This window comes from Melanerpes formicivorus, unplaced genomic scaffold (assembly GCF_026170545.1).
Source record: "Melanerpes formicivorus ecotype bairdi unplaced genomic scaffold, bMelFor1.0.p_v2 SCAF_28, whole genome shotgun sequence".
Taxonomy (NCBI): Eukaryota; Metazoa; Chordata; class Aves; order Piciformes; family Picidae; genus Melanerpes; species Melanerpes formicivorus.
This window is the reverse complement of record NW_027142380.1, coordinates 4,793,349-4,812,275: the sequence shown is the minus strand read 5'-3', so window position 1 is coordinate 4,812,275 and position 18,927 is coordinate 4,793,349. Positions and strand designations below refer to the sequence as shown.

The 18,927-nt window shown below is 47.0% G+C and overlaps 1 protein-coding gene across 24 annotated transcripts in view; it reads left to right on the top strand.

Moving 5' to 3' along the window:
* The first annotated feature begins 4,549 nt into the window (after positions 1-4,549).
* MAGI1 (membrane associated guanylate kinase, WW and PDZ domain containing 1) overlaps positions 4,550-18,927 on the top strand; it is a 372,565-nt gene continuing 358,187 nt past the window's right edge. For 7 of the 24 annotated variants that reach the window (XM_068154302.1, XM_068154309.1, XM_068154299.1 and 4 more), the window contains exon 1: positions 4,555-5,247. In XM_068154302.1, the coding sequence (XP_068010403.1) occupies positions 4,962-5,247 (286 nt within the window). In that variant the 5' untranslated portion in view covers positions 4,555-4,961. Of the gene's footprint in view, positions 5,248-18,927 lie in introns of all 24 variants that reach the window. The other 17 variants (XM_068154301.1, XM_068154300.1, XM_068154297.1 and 14 more) reach the window with 4 other exon arrangements.

The window sequence follows — 18,927 nt, the reverse complement described above, 5'->3', positions numbered from 1 at the left end:
AAATTCTCCAACAAAAGGCAGGTGGGATTATTATGAAAAACAACTCTTGTTTGGGAAACACAGCAACACCTGGATTTCTAACTGGCAGGTGCGGGTAGCATGAGGGTACCGACAGCAAACCTCAATGTCTGAGAGGTTGGACCTCATTTAAAGTCATTCTCTCCCAAGACCAACATACTCAGGAGGAGACTTGACAGGGTGCTTGGTTGCATGGTTTAGTTGGTTGGGTGGTGTTGGATGATAGGTTGGACAAGATGATCTTGAAGGTCTCTTCCAACCTGGTCTGGTCTGGTCTGGTCTGGTCTGGTCTGGTCTGGTCTATTCTATTCTATTCTATTCTATTCTATTCTATTCTATTCTATTCTATTCTATTCTACCTTCCAAGCCTCAAGCCCTGTGATGTCAGTGTATTGAGACTTTGGGGTTTAGCTGGAAATCAAGAATAAATTCTGATGTATCAAATAATCTCTACTTTTGCTTGTAGCCTTAATCAGTATAATCTTTTATTTTCTCCTTTTTTTTTACACTCTCTGGTGGGAGCATATGGCTCTGAACTTTTATCTCATAAACCCACAACATTCTCAGTGACTAGACATGGCTTTCATCCCACAACAAGAGAAAACGTGGTTTTCACTAGTTTTTGTATGAAATATGAGAGAATGATTTGATGCTTAGGTGAGATTTGACCCATTTTAAAATCCAGGACACAGTATGAAATTTCAGAGATGCTTATGAGACCAAGGCCATGGGTCAATATCCTATTTGAAGGAACCATTTAGCTGTTGTGTGTTTGTAGAAGGCACCAATGCATGCAGAGCACCTTTCTGAGGGAAGAAGAAAGTATCAACCCACTCATCTCAACAGTTTAGAGGCTGCTGACAGATGAGCCACCAAACCATGGTGACTGCAAACCAAAGAGCAAGAAAATTGGGCTCTGCTTAAAGCTTTAAGCCAGACTGAATTGGGTTTTGAAGTGCTGTGACAGGCTGTGAGCTGCTGAAGAGTTTATGATCCTGTGTGAGGTGACGCTGGACCAGCAGCTAGAGATGAGGTAGAACAGCTACAGCCACCCTTGCTCAGATGAGGGATGTGCCTGAGCTTTTCTCTGCCCTGTGTTAATGTTCAACTGTTCCCCAAGCACCCTGAGAAGCTTTGCTAATTAATGTTTATAAAGTGCTTAGAGACCCTTGCAAAAAGGAGAGTGCTGTTATCAGAAGTGCAATTGTTAGGAGATGAAGATGGTGTGTTAATCATTAAATCAGTTCCCTGCAAATGCAGGACCACTGTCCCTTGGGAGAGAGGCTGAGCAGTGCAGCTGGAATGCAAAGACAGGTTTTTGTGTTGTAATGACCTGATTATCTATTGGGCTGGTGCCAGGGACTCTCCTGGGCAGGAGTAGCCCTGCCACAGGTCATGGGCTCAGCACTGTTGGTGGCTGACCAAGGGCTTCCTCTTATAGAGGTGGCTGGAGTAACTATGACCTGAGATTGTCTTGTTGCAGCATTAAGGCGCTGGGCAGTAATGAGGCTGGGAATGAGGGCAATGAAAGATCTTGGCTACATCTAAACTGTTCCAAGTGATGCCAGCTTCTAGGATCTAGGGATATCCTGATTAATTGCTTGACCAACTGCTCTTTACTGGATGCAACTGGGAGATAAAATAATAGAAAGTTGGTCATGGAGCAAAACTGCAGGGAAAGTCTTAAAACAAGAAAGTTCTGGCTGAGGTCTGTGGGTTTTGTTAATTACCAGCAAGAACAATTTGGGGAACACAGTGGCCCAGACATGAGCACGGCATTAGGATTACGATGGGAACAGCTCACTCTTCCCTTAGGGTTGCAATACTTGTAAGCAAACAGAAGGTTAACCCTCAGAAGTCTGTCATCTCTTAAATTTTACTGGCAAAATTGTTTTTCTAAAGGGTGTTCTTCAGAATTTTTTCCATGAGACATGAGTAGTTTTGTAAGATCTACTCAGGGCAGCCACAGCTCATGTGATGCTCACGTGGATCCCAGATGAATTTTAGCTTAGCTGGGCTGTCACATAACACATCCTGCAAAATGATGGTGATGAAAATACGTCACACCCAGCTCTCAGCTGTGAACAAGAGTCTCATTGCGCTGTGAGCTCATACGTGTGACACTGCTATCAGCTGGCGTGCAGATGCGACACAAACCCTTCCCTGCCAGCCATACTGCTGCTCCTCAGGGATCGTGGGCCTCCTGAGCATGGGAGATTTAGCCTGATCATTGACCCAGTTTTTACTGGTCCAGGTACAGTAAAGACCATTTGTCATCCTGAAAGTGAAAAACTGGGCAGCCAGTTGCAGAGGCAGTGGAAGCAGGTATTAAGGCAATTCCTGCTGCTCAAACATAGCACAGCACAGCTGTGTGAGAGAATTAAGTATTAAAGTTCCACGTGGAAAAAAAACTCTTAGACTGAAGTAAAAAAAAAGGCTAGGCACAGCAGGGAGTTCAAAATTCATGAATCTCCTTCTGCATGTGCCCTTCATACCCAGGGAGGCAGGCACTGTCCTGCTCCTTGGAAGGGGCTCAGGCACTTAGTCCAACTTTCTGAACTCTAGCAGTCCCATCTGCTTCTCACAGAGCCCCGGAGAGAGGTGCCTGAGGCACCGGGGATGGAGCTGGCTCACTGCTGTGCTATGTCACATTGGACAAAGCCTTTGGTTCTCCTGCCTGGAGGTGGCTGTGTCACTCAGGCCAGAGACAGAGCAGAGCCTGCAGTGATGGGGGGGTTTATGAAACAGCCATATGAGAGATCATAGAATGGTTTGGGTTGGAAAGGACCTTTGAAGGTCTTCTAATCCAATCCCCTTGCAGCAAGCAGGGACATCTTCAACCAGAGCAGCTTGCTCAGAGCCCTGGTCCAATCTGACCTTGGATGATTCCAGGTCTATCTACCACCTGTCTGGACAACCTGCTCCAGTGTCTCACTACCCTCATCATGAAAAACTTCTTCCATATAATCAGGTTAAGTCTCCCTTCTTTTAGGTTAAAGCCATCACCCCTTATCCTGTTGAACAGCCCACATCTTTCTAACAGACCCCTGAAAAGCTGCAATAAAATCTCCCCAGAGGCTTTACTTCTCCAGGCCAAACAACCCCAACTCTCTCAGCCTGTCCTCACAGCAGAGTGGTTGCCGTCCTCAGATCATTTTTGTGGCCCTTCTCTGGACCATCCTTAACAGATATATGTATATGTTGTGCTGAGGACTCCAGAACTGAACTGTCTTGGCCAGGGGGAAAGGAGAGATGGGGATGCAGGGTGTGAAGCAAGGACAGGTTAACTTACTTCATGTGGGACAGATGTAAGGGTAGGCAAGGTACTCCTGTCACCCTTGTTGGAGGTCTGAAAGCTAAGCCTGGCTGATCAGCTTGGCCAGCACCTGAGGCCACTGGGCTGAGCTCCATCCCCAGCTATTGTGCACTGGCTCCCCAAGCCTGCCGGCTCTCCTGCATCGCCGATCATTTCAGTACATGCATGGCTTGAGAGATGTGAGATGAGAGAGAAACATAGGCAGCAGGGAAAGTCTGCAGGCTGTACCGGCAGCATGGACGTTTGGGCAGCACAGACAGCAGGAGCAGGCTCTTTGTTTCCCTGTGTCACTTCTCAGTCCCGATTAGCAGCAAAATAGGGCACGCACACATCTGACAAGTGAATTCCTTGCTGGAAGGGGTTCGGTCATGCATAAGACTGCTCAAAATGAGGCCTAGCTTTCAGGTTTGGAAGCATGGAGCATGACCTGGAAGGGACAGCTGGTACGTGCACGCGGACTTCTTTTCCCCGTTTGAGTTTTGCACCAGTTCTGGGTAACTTTGCACAGTTGTGGTCAAGGGCAAACAAACGACTGCATGTCTGTTTCCCCAGCAGACAGACTTCATTATAGGTCAGCCCAGCTCGTAAACAATTACAGGAAGAAAATAAAGCATAAGAACATTATTAACATTACAAATTCAAGCACTCAATCAGAACATGAAGAAGTAGGGGTAGGAGCACAGCTCTGCCTCAGCCTTGTGCAAACCGTTTCAATGATAGGCTTGCACAAACTTTTCTTCAGGACTTGTACTTCATTGTGTCCTCTCCTGTAACACCTCCTGGAAAGCACAGGTGAGCAGTCTGTAACTTGGAAAATCCTCGAAATGCCCCCGGGGAAAGCAAAGAATTACCCTGAAACACGAGCATCTCCTGGGGCTGAGCTTCTGGAAGAGCTCTCAGCACAGCCCTGTGCTCCCCGGCCCCTTGCTGGGACATGAATTATTTCACCCAACCGCCGCCTGGCCTCCATCGGCACCGACTTTTTCCCTTTGGAAAAGTTGTCCCTGGGTGCGGGGCGCTCGGAACCAGAGCACTGGTGCCGGTGGAGGGGAAGGAAAACGAGCCCGAGATCGGCCGGGGACTCGCACATGGGGCGCACGGGAGGCCGTGCACGGCCGCGCCGCGCCGCGCCGTGCCGGGGGCGGGGAGGCGGGCGGGGGCCGGGCCGGGCCGGGCCGGGGCGGGGTGTGCGAGGGCGCCTGCGCCGGCGGCGCGGAGCGGAGCGCGGCGGAGCGGGACGGACCCAAGTGTAACAAAACAAACGGGGCTTTGTATCGCCTTAAAGGCGCCGCCTCCGCGCTCCGAGCAGCGCTCCGCGGAGAGGGGCAGCGGGACAAGGAGCGGCGCGGGAGGGCGAGGGCCAGCCGGATTTGTGTTCTGGGCTTTTTTTTTTTTTTCCTTTAATTTTTCAATTTTTTTTTTTTCTTTCTTTTTTACTAGTAACACGGAGGGGAAGGCGGGAGGTGGGTGCGTTTCCTCCGCGGGCGCGGAGCTATGCGGGCCGGACGCGGTGCCGGTGGCGATGGCTTGAGGGGCCGGCGGCGAGTCGGTCTATGAAGCGGCGGGTCGGCGCCCCCTGCGCACCTGCTTACCGCGCTTCCGCGGGCGCGGAGGGCCACGCAGCACTATGTCGCGCGTCGTCCAGAAGAAGAACCACTGGGCCAGCCGAGTGCGGCAGTGCTCCCTTACCCGCGGGCCCGGCGGGCAGCTGGGCTTCGTCCTGCTCGGAGGCGCGGAGCACGGCGAATTCCCTTACGCGGGCGCGGTGGTGGGAGACGGTGAAGCGGCGCTGAGCGAGGGGGAGCTGCTGCTGGAGGTGCAGGGGGTCCGCGTCTCGGGGCTGCCGCGCTACGACGTGCTGGAAGTGATCCGGAGCTGCAAGGACCCCATCGTGGTGAAAGCCGTCCGACAAGGTGCGAGGTCGGGCCGGGCGCGGGGCTGCGGGGGGTCGGGGCGGGGGAGTCCCGCCGCGCGCTGCCCTGGAGGTGGTGAAGGGGCCCTGCCGGTGGTGCTGGGGGGCCGAGGGCGAGTGCGGTGCGGAAGGGAGAGGCGAACGTTCGGCTCATCGCGGGTCCCCCAGAGCAGTCCCACAGGTTTGCATACACTCGTGTGCGCACCTTTACCGGGCGCACTTCGGCACCGCCACCTCGTAGTCCTGACTCGGGATCCCGCTCGCAGTTTTCCAGCCTGCGTTAAGCACAGCGAGGAATTGCGTGAGACTTTCTCTGAGGCACCCGCCGAGCCCCCAGCGCTCCCGGCAGGAGCGCCCATGGGCCGTAGGGAGGGAGCCCAGTGAACGGGGTGACCCGTGGAGCGGCAAAGGCAGACCCACAGATGGGGGAATGTGGGAGAAATTGTCCAGCAGCTGAGCATCCTTTGGAGCAGCCGCGCTGCTGCGCGATGGCTGGAGGCTTGTTCAAAAAGTGCAGCATGTGATTGCCGGCTGCCCGCCTTGGGAAGGAGGAAGCTCTTACCCTCCTACTAGGGCATCTCCGACTCCAAGTCAGCGCGGGGTTGCTTTTTGCCCCCCGGATTTACCCTAAGTGAGGGCGCATCCGTGCTCCCAGCCCTGCAGTGCACAGGTGAAGGCATGCACAGGTAGATCTCCCTCTTGGCTAGGGAAATGCATAGGAAGAGCCCTCCCATGGGGATTAAAAAAAAACCCAGCACTTCACATCCGTGTACGCACAACAGTCGCTCAACAGGTTGGTGTAACAGGCTTGGATAATGGGCTTGTAATTTCCAGGGCAGGACTTGAATTTCGTTCCAGGAAACTGTTGGTGTTGCTTCAGCCGCTGAGGTTGGTTTGATGAGCAAGGATGAGCAGGGCTGCAGCTGGGCACCTGGAGGGGTGCAGGATGGAGGAGCACCCCAGATCAGCTCCAAGTGGAGGAACTGCCTAAGAGATTCCTTAGGGGAAAGTTTATTTGTCATCCAGACACATGTCTGGATGCATCTCAGAGTTGGGGATTTTGCTCTGGCTGCTGGTGCAAGAGGCATTTTTTTCTGTACTTGGTTCAAACCAGCTGGTCACTGCAGACAAAATTTCTGGCCAGCTGGCAGGAACGTCACCTGAAGTCTTGTCCCTAGCCTCACTGATGTGCAGAGCTGAAGGGCTGCAGGCACTTGTCTCACAGCCATCATTCGAACCTCTCTTGCTGGAGCAGATCGCAGCAAAGGGGTGTTGGGGAGGAGCTGAGCCATGGCTGAGCAGTCCCCCTCAGCCACCTGCTCCCCGTTTCTGGGGAAATGTCAGCTCAAAACTGCCCCGGAGCTGTTGTACCAAAGCACAGTTACTTGTTAGCAATTTCTAAGGGCCAGTAGAAATATTCCAGGAAACTGTCAAACTCCTAACAAAATCAGTTTCTCTTAAATAAATGTGTGTTTTCCCTGCTGCGGTTTTTTGGCTTCACGAGGAAACAGGGAGGGAAACTGAACTGCTGGTTTCCCAACCCAGGCAGGAGGGGGAGAAAAGCATGAAGAGAAGTGTGAGGAAATTAGGCAGGTTCTTTTTTGCTCCCTGATTGTTTTAGCAGAAGTGCTAAAATGCAGCTTATGGTATTGGTGGATGAAGGAAGGTGGTAAGAACCCAAACCCTTCCCAAACAAGCAATGTCTCATTAAACTGCTTGTTATTTTGGAAATCCTAGTTTATATAAATGGAAAAGCATCATGGGAATGTATCAGAAATGATAGAATTTAGTGGTAAATGTGTCTCAGCTCCAGGAAATGGTCAGAAGAAGGGGCAGAAAGCTGAGTTTTAGCATATTGGCTGGGTTTACCTGGAAAAAGGTTCAAAGCTCTGCAAGGGAGTCGGAGCAGGTACTTGAACCTTGGACTGTCCTTACCCTGACAGGAGAACCAAGCCCCTGGTTTTAATGTGGGGTTATATTTTCCTTCCTCCCTGCCCCACCTTTGCATCAAAAAAAACCCCAAATGTTTTACCAGACAGGAATGTAGAATAGAAATATGTATATTTTTGTGGTCTGTCAGCGCTAGCCTGGCATCCCTGTGCTGCTTTGCACAGAGCAGGGATCTCCCTGGTGGATCCAGATCATAAGTATAGAAAAGGAGAGTGTTTTAATTAAAAAAGCTTACTTCTACATTGATTAAAAATCTCCTTGTGGGGTTGGAAGCTGTCATTCAACAGGAACAGGCAGTGTGAAAATTGTAAACCCTTTCAGAAACTGTAATTCTTCCACTTTTCCCAGTTCTTGCACCTAATGGACTGGTGCTGAAATGCTAGGGCAGCATTAGCCTGGAAGTGTATACATTTTATTGCCTTGTCTATTTTGTGTGACATTTACAAGGCTGGAAAAACAGGAAATTTACTATAAATAAGTCTGTCATCTGCAAGCATGAGCAGAGAAAATAACTGTTCTGACCTTGCACTTCGAAGACAAGACTAGGATGTGAAACATAGGTGGAATAGGCTGTGCATGGGCTTTGTCATTAAACTGGGGTTTATAGACTTACAGGTCCACATGCAGTGTTTTTTTCTTGCTTTTGTGTGTTGTAAGTTTGAACAGGCTCCCACAAAGTACAAAAAGGGGAACCTATATGAATTCTCTTAATTGGAATAAAAGTATTTAATACTGCTCATAGGGGATTCCTTGATCATTCCCTTGCCCTGTGTGAGAGAGTGAAGGAAGCTGAAGAGCTTAAGCAAAACCTTCCTTTTCCTTTGCCCCACGTGCACCCTTTTTTTAGTGTGAAGTTTGAGCAAGGCTGCTCTAGGGGTGTATTTCTGAGTTTTGGGAAGAGGGAGGAAGGATCTGCTACCATGTATCTTAGTAACTTTCAGAACTGTCAAATGTGTGAAAAAAACCCTCAGTTAACATGTAATGGTTTTATGACTGACTGTTTCCGTCTTACATCTGTGCCTAAATTCTGATGAAATTGGCAATTAACTCCCTTGGAGTTAATAAGTGCATTTTTATTATTACTTGGTCTGAGAGTATGAAGTTAATAGATTGAATTATAGAAGCGATGGTCACATATTCTTGTGTGAAGCTGGCATTGCCTGAACACACTGATTTCTTTTTCAGTTGTATCTTGATTATTGTGGCTTCTTTGGATACACTTCACAGTGTTCAAAATAGCTGACTTGGATACATCAGTAATATATTGCTCCCTTAAACAAATCAATAGTAAAATCAGGCACACTCTTTCTTCTTGGGTATCTCCATTAACAGAAGCCAGCATGACAGAACAAAAGTTTATCATGATGTTCTTCACAAGCAAAGATTTAAGGCTGTATCTGTAAAAATCACTGTATTGTGTTTATGGCAAGATGTCTGGGATTTCTTTCTCTCTGTGAGAGATGAGCTCATTCAGAGAGATTTTGGATTGCAGCTTCTTATGTTTTTTTAGTCCTTGGTTAGATGACCCCTGCCAAATCATACCAAGCCAGTTACTTGATGTGGGATACTGTCAAAGTTACTGTATTTAGAATAGAATAGAATTAACTAGGTTGGTAGAGACCTTTGACATCATAGAGTCCAACCTATCATCCAACACTATCTAATCAACTAAACCATGGCACCGAGCACCCCATCAAGTCTCTTCTTAAACACCTCCAGTCATGGTGACTCCACCACCTCCCTGGGCTGCCCATTCCAATGGCCAATCACTCTTTCTATGAGGAACTTCTTCCTAACATCCAGCCTAACCCTCCCCTGGTGCAGCTTGAGACTGTGTCCTTTTGTTCTGGTGGTGGTTGCCTGGGAGAAGAGACCAACCCCAACCTGACTACAACCTTTTGCCTTTTTTTATTGTTTCAGTTTTGTGTTCAATGATTTCCTAAAAACTCTCAGGATCCAGTGCCCTAAATTACCAATTGTTCTGAAACCAGGAGGTGTTGAGATCAGTTTTGTGGTACTTTGTGGATGAGATCATTCCATAGTAAAGAGAAGTTGTGTGTGTGTGGGGTTCACTGGCCCCACAGAGGGCAAACAGGAGCAGGCGTGATCCCAAGCAGAAACCATCACTGTTTACCCAGTGCTATCAGCTGCATTTGTTTCTTTTCAAACATTAACTTGACCCTGAGATAAATTCTGAAACATGGTGCTGTGACTCAATGCTTCAATGTCAGGCTGGCATTTGCCTGTATGAGGTGATCATGAAATGTTGAAACCAGTTTTGTGTATGGGTTTGAACGAAACCAGCTTCTTTCCAAAAGCTGGCATGACCTGCTGTTAGGACCTTTTCCTTTTGTTTTCCTGGCACAGCTTGTGAGACAACTGCTGTCATGGATGTTTTGGTTTTGTAGAGCATTGAAAACAAACCAAACCCAAACCAAACCCCGCAAAAGCTGATGCATCCGTAATTTTTTGTGTGTTCAGTCGTTTGGCAGACCCTGGGAAGCAAAGCATCACTTTGTTCATGGGTGACACTGAACATCCCACGCTAAGTAGGTTATGCTGGTGCCTGGCGTTGCAGAGCCCGAAAGCGAGCACTGATGCGTGTGTGCTGCCCTGAGATGTAGCAGAGCTTGTGCTTGGTTTGATGTGTGGGCAGCTGCCTCTCTTGGGCCAGCAAAGGGAAAAGCTGTTTAGAGAGTGAGCTATTGCTTATTCTGGGAATTTACCTCTGCAGTGTCACGCATGAGCTCCAAAAAGTGTTTTCCTTTAGTCTTTGTGCAGCTGAGTGCCAGTCACTTGCATGGTGAATTCTCTGTCTTTTTTTTCCATTTGACCCAAATTCTTTTAGAACCCAAGTGGATTTGAAGTGGAGGAAAAGATTTGCCATCCAAGAGCTTGGAAGACATCCATGTGCCTTAAATTTGTGAGGCCTGGTTTTGACACAGACCCGCTGGGATGAGCATTGTGCAGGGCTAGTCACTACTGAAACAGGCAGAATCTCTTCTTTTTTTGCATCACTTCAAATATTTTTTGCTACAAGTCAATGATCTTCTTTCTTTAAAGTAGTGCTGCATTTAGTAATTGTGCAATGTGTATATCTCTGTATTAAAGTACTGCTGCAAGGAAGACCTTATCTTTACTGTGCCTGAATTAACAGTGTGGTACTCGTCAGGATTTAGGAGTTGATCCCATTTGTGGCAAACTGCTCATCCATCCTCTCCAGAGCCTTGAGTTAGCATCCCAGAGATGGGTGTTAGAGCCAAAGTGCCACATCTTTGCACTTATAAATATTTTCAGGAATTAATATGATCCTTTTAATGGCATGAAATGGGATTATGTTTTCCACAGAAAGGTTAATCTTTCCACCCATTGAAATGGGACTCCAGGCTCTCTCTTTATGGCCACTCAGATCACAGAGCAATTAAATCACAATTAGAGTCTAATTATGAGCAGTCATTCAACGTCGTTGCAAAATAAGATGTTAACACCATCCTGTGTGTTGTGTCAGTTTGTTTTTAAAGACCAAGTTGCAAGTCCTGTGTGGGTGAATGGTTGACCTGCTATTGTGAGATTTAAGGTTCATCTTCCCTGTAGCTTTTTAGAAATTGAAGAGATTTTAACAGGTTTGAAAACCAAAACATCAAGAGCTCATTGCATTCTCCTGTTTGGGACTCTTGTTTTCCTCTGGTTCTGGCTGAGATCATTCATTCATGGATCTCTTCTGACTGTTTCTCTATCTCTTTATCTGATGCCTGAGAGACTCCTTTGACACGCACATTTACCCAAGGGCAGCTACATTAAGGCATAAAGATCTTCTGAGCAGCACTTCTGTGGCTGTGCAAAACTGATGACTTGGGCCAGTATGTCCATCATTTGTTATATTTCAGCATCAGTTTCAAGGTAATGTGGAAACCGAGAAGATGCTGCTGGCTTGAGGGATTTTTCTGTCACATTAACAAGGTCTGAGCTGTGGGCAAGGACAGGATCCTTGGGGCCTCTGTTGAGGTTTTTATTTGAGATAACTGACCAAGTTTGGGTTTTCCATTCCCTGACTGTAGTCCAGACACAAGCTATTCTTGCTAGGTATTTCAGGTGTTTGTTTTGTTTTGTTTTTATACTTCTCTGGGCTTGACTGGAACTCGTAAATCAAGACACACAGGTCTTGATCTTTGTGTGATATAATTTTCTCAGTGAAATTTCTGATTCTGTATGAACAACTGCTGTCAATTTATAGGGAGAATATGAAGAATTGAGGCAAGGTTTTAACTGAAGACAGGGGTCCTTACTGTGAGAAGTTGGTGGCACTTGGAGGCCGTGGTATGCAGACCTCTCCATCCCATCTGAGCTCCTTTCACCTCTGTCTCAATTCCTGAGGCAGCAAAATCTGGGATTTTCCTGGCCCATATTTCTGCAGAGTTTTTCTGTAGCTCAGCTATGGAAAAACTTCCCCCCCCCCCCGCCTTTTGGAAGCTGAGTATTAAGTGACCTTTTTGCACCAAGGGCACAGAGATGGGTCATCCCCCTGTGATCTATGAAGATCTTATCCGGTCCTGTTACCCTGTCACCGGAGGCACTGCTTGCAGGACAGAGAGAGCAGCAGCTTTTCGATGTGACTGACAGTGCTGCTGAGCGTGCAAGACCAGCTCCTGCAGAAACATCGTTTTCACTGCTATCATCATTTTCTCTTTCTCTTGACACTTGATATTCTGTTTTCTCACTTTATGTTCTGATCTTGTGCAACTTGCTCTGGCTTAGCCATTGCAGGGGCTGTCAAGATGAGGCACTGAGCCCCTGCTGGAGCTGGCAGCCTGGAGGGGTCCACATAGTCAGTGCATCTGATGGCTAAAGTTTGGGGTTACCTGCAGGGATCTGGTGTTGGGAAACAAACACAAGCCTGGGCTATCAGCCAGAGTTTGTCTTCTACAGATCTGATAAGGGAGCTGTGGAAGAGGCTGCCTGTTTCCAGAGCAGCTTGGCAGCTTTTTACACGGGGCTGGTACGTTGGTGGATTTGGAGTTCTTTCTCTCTTTATTTTTCTTTTGTACTTTTAACTTCTAGGCCAAATAGGTGGGCCAGCATCTTTCTTGGCCCTGCAGGAGCAGCATGGCTCAGGGTAGCTGGAATATTTTTGTTGAGATCCACCCTTCAGTTTCCATAGGTCAGCCAGTCCATCCATCCTCCCTCCTGTGACATTTTAAATGGTTTCCAGAGCTATTATGCTGCTATGTCTGGAACGATGGCACCGCACTCTCTGCTTGTCCCCAGTCCTGGCTTTGGCATAGTTTGTGCTGAACTGCTTTGTGTTAGTGATATTATGATTTTTTTTAGTTGCCCCTATTAGACCTTGGAGGTACAAAGTATTTATTTCTTCAGGTCCTGATGTTTTGGGTTACATTTTTACAGATTTGGCCCTTGAATAAGAACAGTTCCTGTTTCCATATTTGGGAGGGCTTGTGTCATCATTTGAATGAAAGATAAGGTAAAAATATTTACTGGATTTCATTGACTGTCCCCAATTAGACTAAACAATAGCACTTACTACACGGTGTGAAAGTAATGCAAAGTGCCCTGTCTTCATAATGGAACAGGGGGGGAAAAACACCAAACAAAGCCTTTGGGATGACTTGCAAAGTGGAACAGATGCCCTTACAATTGCAAGGCATTTGAATAAGGAATCAGTTTTGCATGGTTTGCTAATCCTTGACTAAAGAGTTCATTGTCTTGGATTATACATCTGTAATTTGGGAGCCCTGAAGTCAGTGCCTCAGTACAATTAGGTTGGGGAGAGACCGACTTTTCTTTCTTCATCTCCTTAATCACAGTGGCATGTTTTTTAAGGGGAAAACCTCAGGTCTGGGGTTTTCATTTAGTTATTAACAAAAAGCCTTTGAGAAAAGAGAAGCTGCCTAGAATCCAGCCACTCCCTCAACACAAACAAAGCTGTGCAGATATAGTGTACTTTCAAAAAAACCCCACCAAAACCAAACCAACACCAACCCCCCGCCAAAAAACAACACCAACAAAACCCTTTGATGTTCAACTTCTCTTATTCCAGTGGTGCAGATCCAGTGCTAAGTGGGTGTTAGTCCAAACTGATGACAGACACAGATGTCTCAGATTTTTTTTGGGTGCATGAGAGAGAGAGAGAGAGAGGGAAATGTTACCTCCCAAACAGGCTGAACTGGGCAGGTGAAGACCTGGGCTGCAGAGTCACTGTGAAAATACTCTTAAAGATAGCAAGGAACATACCTTTCCTGAAGGTGTGTAAAACTCCAAATTAGTAATTTAAGTGGCAAAGATACGGGAGGGTGCCCCTGGGGCTTGGACCTGCAGAGGAACAATTCACTGGAGCTTTCCGGGAAGATGAGGATGGCTGAGGGAGGGAGATGGCAGCAGAAGATACATGAAAGATACCAAAAGCATCAGGTTGAGGAAAGCTTTCCAGCTGTCCACTACTGGATGTCCTGGTTTTCATGCACAAATACCCCCAAATTCTTCTGCACAGGGCTGCTCTCAATCCCTTCATCCCTCAGCTTGTATTGGTGCTGGGGATTGTTGTCTCCAAGCTGAGTGTCCCCTTCACAGTGCTGGCACTGCTGCATGGGGAAGGTGTTGCAGGACAGGACAGCTGATGGAGCTTTGGCAGCCACTTGTCAAGCCCAGGCTTTATCTGTCATAAGGGTGATAAAGGGATTAAGTCTGATGCAAAATAAAGAGTCATGTCCTTCTCTTTTTCCCTGGTATGCATTTTTCCTTAAACAATAAAGTGTCTAATATAGAATATCTTGATGTGCACTGGCTGTGGTTGAGAGGTGCAGCAGCAGCCTGTCAGCATGAGCACATCCAGAGGCTCTGCTGGGTTTGCAGAGGGACACTCTGAGGATCAGTTTGTTGTTCTTTAAAGGAAATCAAGAAGTTGTTTGTTTGTTGGGAGGGGATATTTTTTCCTGCCGCTGTTAGGTTGCCTTCTGCCCATACCCCAGCAAACACTGTGTGTTTGTTTTATGTGCAAATACCAAACTTGCTTAGCAATGGTATATAGTGTTTTGCTAACCTTTGTATAGTCTGTGTGCACTGTGGAGTCCTCTCTGTCACCTGCTATCTGCTGCTATTATTCAGACTGTTTCCAGATGGAGATCTGAGCTGGCAAATACATTTCTACATCTACCATAGCTGTGTTACCCTGGTTTCTTTTTCATTCCTTTTTTTTTCTTCCTTTTAATGAAGAATTATGGACATGCTGAGATTGTTGACCTTATTTGACATGGAGATATTTTTGCCTCAACTTAACTGTAGTTTATATAAATCCTTCATGTTGCAGGAAGCTTTGTTAAGTACAGATGGAGTGAGGCAATTAAACCTCCAATAACTGCCTCTCTCTGGATTCCTGCAGGAGGCACAGAACTGCTCTGGGAAAAGTTCAGACAGGGTGTTGAAGACATCAGGGCTATGCTGGTCCAAGGGTTAGCTGCTTGGAGAGGTTATGTGTAGGGGAAAGGGCTTTTAATGAGTACCAAGCCTGAGAGGAGGAGATTGTGAAAATATTGTGTGTCACCTGTCAAAATAGTTGGAGTTCTTGGGTGAGGCTCCTGGAGCATGTGACTGCTATGGCTCTGCACACACGTGTGTATATGTGTGTGGGTATATATATATATGTTTACTTTTTGCACTTTACCATTCAGAGTGTCAAATGCTACTTGCAGAATCTCCTCCTCTTTTTTCTTTCCTCCTCTTTTTTTAACCTCCCCATGACTTTTTTACTGGAAATTAACCCTGAGACTGTCAAACAGCCAATACCATAGATTCCACCAAAACTGGTGTTGGCACAGCTATTTGAAGAGTATGAAACCACCACCACTAGGGCTGAGAAGGGTTCCCATGCCCGTGGCTTCATCATGAGATTCATGGGCAGCTTCTGATCCTGTACCCATATTTAAATTCACTTCTGTGGCATTCCTGTGGTGAAATGGTTTCAGTGATACTTGTCCTGTAAATCATCTGCATGAACACGTTGGGTTTGTAAGATGTCTGCCTAATGAGGCCTCTCATACTTTCTAATGGGGTTTAGCAACGTGGCTGCTGAAGATCTGGATTCCCTTTTCCTGACAAATGCTAAGGCAGCTGCCACCTGGACCTTTGGCTGGTCCCTGTGAATCATTTTGAGAGTGCAGGAGGGAAAACTAGAGCACACCTATAAACATAATCTCGGAAATGTGCCCAGTTTCACTGTGCACGCAGGTGTCTGGCATTCTGAAGGCAATAAAGTGGCATTTAACTCCCTCATTCCAGAGGCAGGTGGCAGTGACACTTTAACAGAAGGTCATTCCGTTGTGAGGGTGGGAGAAGTGGTGAATACTTAGGTGTGTGATGGCAATCTTTCAAGCCTGATCAAGTTTGAGGCCCCCCTGTGCCACGCAGTGCATGAAACAGAGTTGTCTCTACCTGGATGCTGTTCAGGAGAGGGAAGGTGAAGACTAAAAAGACCCCAGGTGATGTTTGGAGAGGGGGAGCCAAGCACAAAGGCTGTATGACTTGGTTGAGATGCTTGTGGCAAGGCTGTGGACCCATAAATCTCAACTGTGGGGCTCTGCTGTTTCTCAGATCTGCATTAAAGCGTGTGAAATGGCCAAACTGCTCCACTGGGGACAACTCCCTTCTGCATGGCCAGACTATCCTGCTCAGGTCGAGGTTTGCCATGACACCTCCTCCCTACATATATATATTTATTCCCGCCCCCCACCCCCCTGCTGTGTGCTTGTGAAGTGTGTGAAAAATGGAGTTTTCTCTGCAAAACTATCCAAGGTATCTTTCCATTCATTTTTGTTTGCTGTTGCCAATTTTCCAGTTGCATTCGCTGATACTGGAAATACAGAGCAGTTTTTCCAGGAGCTAAACATTATTTATTTTTTAAATGCTTGGTTTTTTTATCTTGGTCACAGGGCAGACTGGTAAGCAATTAGTGTCTATATTTGGACCTGCTGAAGTTATTAGACACTAGAAAGTGCCCAGGAAAAATGGGGGGTGATTAAATTTAAGCATGTGCTAACGTAGCACATCACAGAGGACTTTTTCTGTCTGTTGGGATATAAAAGATGCTATAACCAGTGCTGAGGCTTGCCTGAACCAGTGTGGAAATTGCTGTCTGCCTACAAGCTGGGCAAGTTGTCACATCCCCAAAGAGCTCATTGACGTTAAAAGGTTGCAGTGGATTAACCAAAATCTATTTCAAATTGATTTAATGTAGCTGGTACATAACTTAGCCTGGTCATGTGTGCCCTGCAGTGGGACTGCTGGCACCAAGTGGGTGGGTTGGCATTGCTGTAACAGTGCTGCCTGCTCTCCCCTGAGGATGCTGGGGAAGTAAGGAAACCATGGCTCCCAAGCTGGCTTATCATTGTTAACTTTTGTTTTCAGTGTTCTTCTCTCACTCAGCACAACGTTGGCTGCGGCAGCGTCTGCCCGGATGGGATCCTGCCCCTGGCTGGGAGAACAAGAATTTTTCCACAGTGCAATTGAGTTGGCAGGAGAGGTTACATCATCTGCTGGCTGCAGCCTGGTTCAGGAGGTGCTGGGCACAGTAATTTGCTGCTTGATTTCTGACAAGGAGTGTTCCTGCTGCCTGCAGGACCTCCTGCTCTCCAGGTCCAGGAATGTGTGTTCATCAGGCAGATCAAAACCTTCCCTTTAAAGATTTTAGGGACTTTTTAGCCATCTTACTGACTTCAAGTGAAACTCTTCTGTATCGATTGCAGTTGGAGGAACAAAAGTCACACAGCTGAGTTTTTACTGCTGTTCTGCTTGTATTGCTCTGTTTATAAACTGCAGGCATCTTCTGTGGTCTGTGTCAGGCAGAGTCCTCTTCTCACTGAGCTCTTGCCTGAGCAAAGCCTTCCCCTTAGTGTCTCCAACTTCATCAAGGCCTCTAAAGGACAGACCTTTCATGCATGTGGATACAGCAGCAGTGCTGCTGAATGCTGATAGCTGTCTGAACCTCTGTCAGGGAGAGTGGGGAATATTTACTGCATATTTATTTTCCTCTAAATCCCTGTTGTAGAAGAGACCTCAGCATTGTTATGCATTACAGTGGATCATATTTGGACGACTTCAGGCCATAAAAACATTGTTTCTAGCTCAAGTTTAGCAAAAAGATGCTCTCAAACTCAGCTCTCTTTCAGCTGGTAGTTCACACTGATGCCATATAATATCCAGGTGAGCTTTAAATTGTAACATTTACAGAAAATATGTCTGAAGCTTCCCCTTCTTGGAGGTGAATGAGCAATATTCACACTCCTTAGCATCTGCTCACCAAGCTGCCTGAAACCCAGTGAAAAAATGTGCAGGATGGTATTTGCATTGTTTCCCCCTCCTCTCAGCTCTGTATTTCCTCTTCAGTGGTCAAATCAAATGGCAGTGACATTTCAAAGTCTTCCTGAATGGCAAAATGAGAAATATTCCTTTTCTAAGGAGTCTGCAAGAGGTAGCATTGCGTGCAGCCATTCCAGTAGGAAGTTGTTTAGCTTGTCCAAATCTCTTTTGCTGCAGTACCTCTATTGAAAATGACAAATTGCTTAGAGCAGTTTCCATGTTAGTCTTTTTTAAAAAATCAGTTTCTTTCTACCCAGAGCACGTGGAAGGCATTTGGGCACTTGCCTGGCTCTATCTCTGTCCTAAGGCTCACACTCGACGGCTTTGGACTTCATGTTGTTTTCACACTCAGCTGCTTGGGTTTGCTCTCAACATCCAGTTCTGGGCCCCTCAGTTTAGGAAAGATGTTGAGTTGCTGCAACATGTCCAGAGAAGGGCAACAAAGTTGGGGAGGGGTTTGGAGCACAAGCCCTATGAAGCGAGGCTGAGGGAGCTGGGGTTGCTTAGCCTGGAGAAGAAGAGGCTTAGGGGAGACCTTATTGCTGTCTACAACTACCTGAAGAGAGGTTGTAGACAGGCAGAGGTTGGTCTCTTCTCCCAGGCAACCAGCACCAGAACAAGAGGATACAGTCTCAAGCTGCACCAGGGGAGGTTCAGACTAGGTGTTAGGAAGAAATTCTACAGAGAGAGAGGGATTGCCCATTGGAATGTGCTGCCCAGGGAGGTGGTGGAGTCACCATCACTGGAGGTATTCAGGAGGAGACTTGATGGGGTGCTTGGTTGCATGGTTTAGTTGATTAGGTGGGGTTGGATGATAGGTTGGACGTGATGATCTTGGAGGTCTCTTCCAACCTGGTTTATTCTGTTCTATTGAATGGGAATTTTCACTCTTCCACACCTTGCCTTAGCTTAGACAAAAAGTCAAATATTTCCCTGGTTCAGACTTTGGGGACCATGGAGAGAGCAGGGGAGGAATGCTCTAAGGTCTCTGCCTTTCAGAAATGGTATTCAGAGTGTTCCAAAATCCATAATTTAAGCTGGAAGGTCTGTCCACTGCCAGGTTGTCATAGCATCCTTTGAAAGAGTCCAGCACTGAGGCAGTGTTAATGCTTCACAAAATGACAAAACATCTTTTGCTTAAACACTTTCAGGTTCTTCTCTGTAGCTGTCACTTTAGCAGCAGGATGTACATGGGCAGGTACCAGCTTCAGAGCCATGCCACTGGCTGTAACTGCTGTAGAAGCAAAATTTGTTCAACTGAAAAGTTGGGTGGTTTGGAAGAGAAGCGGGTCTCCTTAGCAGTGCCCAGTGAGTGGCATATGCTGAAAATTAGGTGGAAATTCTATTCCTGGAAGCTTAACAGGCC